The sequence below is a fragment of the Pseudomyrmex gracilis genome, unplaced genomic scaffold, assembly GCF_002006095.1.
Source record: "Pseudomyrmex gracilis isolate BER0280 unplaced genomic scaffold, ASM200609v1 scaffold_707, whole genome shotgun sequence".
Classification (NCBI taxonomy): domain Eukaryota; kingdom Metazoa; phylum Arthropoda; class Insecta; order Hymenoptera; family Formicidae; genus Pseudomyrmex; species Pseudomyrmex gracilis.
In genome coordinates, this window is record NW_018021291.1 from 1 (window position 1) to 6,922 (window position 6,922).

Below are 6,922 nucleotides of genomic sequence, written 5' to 3' on the forward strand. Positions count from 1 at the left end.
GTTGTCGGTATTATTGGTAACCGCGTCGGTATGTGTCATCGGTAACCGTGCCGGTACATATGGATTAAATCTCGGGTCGCTGGCGCGTGCTAGTAGGAGGCAGCTGGAGGAGAACTACTTCTCCTCACGGCGCACGATATGGTGCTCCGCACTGTATGTGTGGTTAGATTAGTATGTAAGTTAGTAAGTAAGATAGTGATTAAGTAGTTGATGAGGTAGTATATAAGTTAGTCGGTAAGATAGTTGTAAGTTAGTTATAAGTAGTTTGTAACAAAACTTGTAACCCTGAAAGGAATCAAGAAGTATATATTCTATTCTATATATATTTTAGTTTATTCTATTCTAATTAGATTGGGAATAAGCGCGTAATATTTTACGTGTTGCAAAGTCACTCAAAAATATCGGAGAATTAACAATAATAAAAATTATTTTTGATATTTGATGCTTTCGCGGTGTGTAGTATTAACATACAAAGATGTTTTTTCGGGTTTGAATCGCGTTAGTGTCATTTTTATACCGACGTTTCGTGAATATTACAGCTCACTTCATCAAGGTTTAAAGAGATATTGTATCAAGCTACTCTTTAAACCCTGATGAAGTGAGCTGTAATGTTCACGAAACGTCGGTATAAAAATGACACTAACGCGATTCAAACCCGAAAAAACATCTTTGTATGTTAAACACTATTTTTGTATCCGTAAAGAAAAAATCATACTTGCAATGCTCAAAAGTACTGGAATTTTATTCATCTACTGTATATGTGATTATTATAATTATTATATAAAAAATAAAGTTTTATTGCTTTAAGAATCACATGAATATAAGTAAAACATACTGAGATATTTTTTCATTGAATTCTTTTGTAGATAAATTACGTGACAATTCTATCAGATACTCGGGATCAATCGGACATGTGTAAAAACATTCATCAATATTTTTCATATGAGTGTTTGAATACAAGGTAGATGTATATAGGAATGCCTGGAAAACGTAGATGTTAATTTTTAATACACTTTCAAAAAATAATAAATAGTAAAGTACTCAATAATGTATCTTCAACATATATGTAATATTTAAAAAATTATTTTGGTAATTTAAAAATAACACTCAAATATAACGGTTTAGAAATACTTTGCAAAACAAGCTCGTACTTGTAAGTTTGACATATGTTTTGCAAGTGTTAAAATTTCCTTGGTACTACCGACGTTTAATATAATAAGATTATGTATTTCTTCATCAAAACGTACTGTCGCCGCCACATGAAAGATTATAGATACCTACAATACAAAAGATTATTGATATTATTATATGTATAAATAATGTAATATAAGTCTCATGTGCTTACTTCACGAATTAATATGTTCCTGTCATGTTCAGACAACCCTAAGTTTTCGTTATAAAGATCACCGAAAATCGGCACAATTTTATGTCGAAAATTTGGAACTTCTTTCTTTACTCGATCGAATAACTAGTAATAAAAATGTTAAATAAATAAATGATCTCGATTGTACGTTGGCACATATTTATATACTAGTGCTCTTGGCATAAATACATNTATACACANCTCACTCGATTTTCAATTAATTCGTNCAGTCTANTTTCGATATTTTGNTNTTTCTTCGGACGTATTAACAGATAAATTTTNCAAATATTGGTACAACTCCTCAGCAATTTTTCAAGTAAGACTGCTCCGATAAATCCAGTAGCCCCTATACATAAAGTAAAATAATAATATAATATGAATAATAAAGGAAATACAGAGTGATTTTTGAAACACATTTGAAAAGTATCTATTTACAAATTCATCAAAGATTGTACGTGAAAAAATATAAAGCAATACCTGTGATAAAAATAGTTTGACCTGCATAAAATTGTTGTAATGGAGTCTGTATTTTTTGTGTGTATTCATTTCTAATCGTATCCATGATCTATGAAATATAGTTATTTAGTATCAAAAAATAGTGACAATAAAAAAAGACAAATAAATAGACATTGAACATATAAAATGTTATAGATAATAATATTAGCAATGCATCACTAGATTTAAGAACGCATTGCTTCCACGTGCGTACGGAGTTCCCAAGATACACAAAAACAATTGTCCGTTCAGAATTATTGTATCTATGATAAATAGTCCGTTACATAAATTCGCGTTATATTTACACAAAATATTACACAACAATATTCCATATTTCCCTTTTTATGTTAAAGACAGTTTCCATCTCTACAACACTTTTTATGCAATCTTCATGAGATTGCATAAAAATTGCAAACGTCCGGAAAACTCACAACAAATCTGTATACACAATATTTAAAAGAAATATTATTATTATATGTAAAAAAGTAAAAATTTCTTTTAATAATAGATTCGTGGCCCGGTCAAACTAATCCTGCATTGTATGACGAAATTTTTCCTAATTTTAAAATATTGCGATGAAAACTCGTCAGCTAGGACTCAAACCTGGAATCTCCGGCTTTCATATGGAGTCTGCCGAAAAACAATTTTTTATATATACTTATATACATATAGGGGTATATATATATATATATATATATATACATAGGGGTATATATATCCCACATAGCACGTAATATTACTGCAATATCACAGAGAGTAATATTGTTTTTTGATCGCAATATTACACTCTAATATAGTAGAAATATCATAGTAATATTACTGTAATTTCACAATAATAATAAAATGTCCGCTGAATCGGATCTCAGTAATATTACGATAATATATCACAGTAATGTTGCGGTGATATATCAAGAATATTACTGTAATATTATAAGGTTATAGATTAATTTAATATTAAATAATTTTTAAGGTGGAAAATATAAGCCGATTGGAGTTTCAACACGGTTGTTAATATGTCAGAAAGTTATGACTTTATTATTAAAATGTTACAGACGTTTCGATCGTATTTTCAGTTCTTTTCAATATATCTATACAATAATAAATTTTGAAATCAGAAATAGTAATCAAAACGTCTGTAACATTTTAATAATAAAGTCATAACTATGTGACATATTAACAACCGTGTTTAGACTCCAATCGGCCTATATTTTCCACTTTAGAAATAATTTAAAACCTTGGAGCCGATCTTACTAAAACTATATTGATAACTTAATAAAAAAAAAGTAATCCAAAAAGAAGATAAACCACTTCAACAGACTGATCAAAGACTTCATGAGTTAAATTTTTGTAGTAACTGCTCCGAAGTGCGTAACAGAAGATTTCTTGAGAGAGATCATAAAAATGGTCCATTGAGTCATGAACGTGATTACATATGTAGAAGAATATAAAACATTGTATTTTTTTTTAGATTTATTTTATTTAAATTGTTTTATTTTATTTAAACAATAATAAAAATAACTGCGTTATATTAAAGGATAATACTATCATCTGCGTCCTTAATATCGCTAAAAATCAAGATAATAAATTTATATTAGGTATACAACTTTGCTTCTGCCGTTTTTCTATAGATGCCATTAGCGACACGTAGACGTCGAGTACATACATTATAGATGACTTGCAATACTCTTTAGTATCTTGTGAACATAACCTGATAGCACCAGTAGTTGATTTGTGTTTACATCATATAGTTATTCTCGAATAAAAATGTCAACTTATGAGCCAAATTCTCGTCATTTGCGGGAGGTGTTAATTTATTTTTTTAATATTAAAAAATCTGCGGCTGAGGCTCACCGAATGCTCTCAGACGCTTATGGTGAGGCTGCTATGAATGAAAGAACATGTCGTGAGTGGTTTCAACGCTACAAGAGCGGTGATTTTTGTGTAGAAAACCGGCATAGTGGTGGAAGATCAAAATTTTTGAAGATGAAGAATTAGAGCATTTGCTCAATGAAGACTCTTGTCAAAGTCAAGAGGAGTTGGCAAGATCATTGCAAGTGAGCCAACAAGCACTTTCAAAACGCCTAAACAATCTGGGTATGATCCAGAAGCAAGGATATTGGGTGCCATACGAGTTGAAGCCGAGAGATGTTAAACGGCGTTTCTGTGAACAGCTGCTTGAAAGACAAAAACGGAAAGGATTTTTGCATCGCATTGTGACTGGTGACGAAAAATGGGTTTTTTACGATAACCCCAAGCGCCGAAAATCATGGGGATATCCCGGCCACGCTTCTGCGCTGACGGCTAAACCGAATATTCACGGCTTCAAGGTCATGCTCTGTATTTGGTGGGACCAGCTCGGTGTAATATATTATGAGCTGTTAAAACCGTCTCAAATAATCACAGGAGATCTTTATCGAACGCAATTAATGCGTTTGAGCCGAGAATTGAAAGAAAAACGGCCGCAATACCTTGAAAGACACGATAAAGTTATTTTGCAACATGACAATGCTTGGCCTCATGTTGCAAAAGTTGTCAAAACATACTTAGAAACGTTGAAATGGGAAATCTTACCCCACCCGCCGTATTCTCCAGACGTTGCTTCCTCTGACTATCACCTATTTCGATCCATGGCACACGGCCTGAGAAATCAGCACTTCCAGTCTTATGAACAAGTCCAAAATTGGATCGATTCGTAAATCGCTTCAAAAGATGACCAGTTCTTTCAACGCGGGATCCGATTGCTGCCAGAAAGGTGGGAGAAAGTAATGGAAAACAATGGACAATACTTTGAAACATAAATGTATAATCAGTTTTTTACAATAAAGCTTTGAATTTTGAAAAAAAAAACGGCGGAAGCAAAGTTGTATACCTAATATATTATAGAAACAAAACTGATAATAATTTATATATTATAGAAACAAAACCTTACAAATTTGTTTCTTATATCATGCGAACCACATTTAGGAATCAACATTTAGAAATAGTTACAGTAAGGCAAAACAGATATAGAATCATAGTTTTGTCAAAATTTGCGCCAAAGCTTAAAAAATATTGTACCACAATAAATTTATTATTTTACCAATCCTACACACAATTGTACTTACATTGTAAAAACTATATGCATAATAAATTAACTTTAATACTATTTTAATATGTACAATTTACATATACAAACACATATACATATATATGCATTCACATATATATACATAAATATACACATATACATACATATATACATATACATATACATATACATATATGTTTATATATAATTTTATAAATGTTACAGATATATTTTGTACATTACTACTTATTCAAACAGTACAATGTAGAGTAATACATACGTTTGAGTAATATTACTGAAAAAGATATTCGCAACATATCATAAAAAAATTTATTAGTTTCAAAATATTTTATTCATGCCCGGTAAAAAATTTTTTATATATACTTATACACAAATTAAAATAATTATATCTAATTATGCAAAATTATATGCCGAATATGTCCATACAATTTTATACATGGAGAATTTCTTTTTTTAAGAGAATGGCTTCAAAGATATTCCATATCAAATTACAAAATAACTTTATTAGTATCATGTTAGATACAAACAAATTATATAAAACTATATTTTTACTACAATTTAAAAAAATTTTTGATATATAATCATATATACTTATACACAAATTACACTTATTATATCTAATTATGCAAATTTATATACCAAATATGTCCATACAATTTTATACATGGAATATTTTTTACCGGGTAGTCTAATGCAATGTATGCAAGGTGCCAAATAGTAAATCACGTTAACTAACATCTCTATCGTTTAGAAGACATAATAAAAACATTTGATATATATAATATTGCTACTTGAAATGCAATACAATATTATTTACGTAATATTTCATTATTATATGTAAATGTAATATGTCGATAATATTATATTATATTATAATATCTAATATTACTGATATATTGCAATTTTACTCTCTGTGATATTGCAGTAATATTACGTGCTATGTGGGATATGTATACCCCTAATAGACAAATTGTGAAAATAATGCAATGATTGCACAAGGATGATTTGCCATAACGCAACAGTATTGTCAAGAAAAATTTTAGTAAATAATATTTGTCAAAAATTGCAAAAAAGTCGTTATGCATTTCCTTAAGTACATACATGAATTAAGTTGATTTCTTCATATGCAATTATACTTTTACATATTTTAAACATCACATAGCTGAAATTTTCTTTTCAAATATTTTGATAATTTCTTTTTGAAATTAAGTTTGCAACTATACTGCTAAGATGATTCGCCATATCGTTGTTCTTTTACCAAATTAGTAATTGGAAAGTAATTTTGCAAACAACTACAAATATTTCATAAAAGATCAATGTTTTTACATTTATTTCCTAAAATATATCTGTATACAATATATCTGTAAAACTATATCTGTAAAATTGTACTTGCAAATTACAATTTTAATGTAAGATTACGTCATATAATTTTGTAAATGTTTTCCTATCAGGGTATATATATGTGTGTGTATATATCTATATGTGTATATATGTAGATATACAGGGTGTCCCGTAATTGCCGTCTCACTGCTTGTAGGCAGGTAGAAGGAATTATTCTAAGACAAAAAGTCCTATATCACTTTGGAAGATTCGCAATAAGTAACGAAATATTACTTAATAAAGATCCGCTAATCAGCGTGCATCCAGCGTAAGACAGTTTAGTCTGTCGCGTCGTAGCGACGGAATGGGAGAAACTAATAGAATAACATGTGCATACATAGACAGCATATAGGCTGCGTTTGTGTAGCGCGCTATCCGCGCTATTGTATTCCGTCACTACGGCGTGACAAACTGAGCTGTCCTTACGCTGAATGCACGCTGATTAGCGGATTGTATTAATTCATATCTCGTTAATTATTGCGAATCTTTCAAAGTGGTATAGAACTTTTCGTCTTAAAATAACTTTTTCTTCTTGCCTACGAGCGGTAAGACGGCAATTATGAGACATCCTGTATATATATATATATATATATATA

General features: G+C 30.0%; 1 protein-coding gene across 1 annotated transcript in view; it reads right to left on the reverse strand.

The window, feature by feature from the left end:
• Positions 1-835: 835 nt before the first annotated feature.
• LOC109861365 (putative fatty acyl-CoA reductase CG5065) overlaps positions 836-6,922 on the reverse strand; it is a gene marked incomplete at its 3' end in the record, with an annotated part of 36,636 nt that continues 30,549 nt past the window's right edge. The window contains exons 4-6 of the mRNA XM_020440990.1: positions 1,346-1,468; positions 1,152-1,277; positions 836-981 (exon numbers count right to left, since the gene is read on the reverse strand). Of these exons, the coding sequence (XP_020296579.1) occupies positions 836-981; positions 1,152-1,277; positions 1,346-1,468 (395 nt within the window). The remainder of the gene's footprint in view (positions 982-1,151; positions 1,278-1,345; positions 1,469-6,922) is intronic.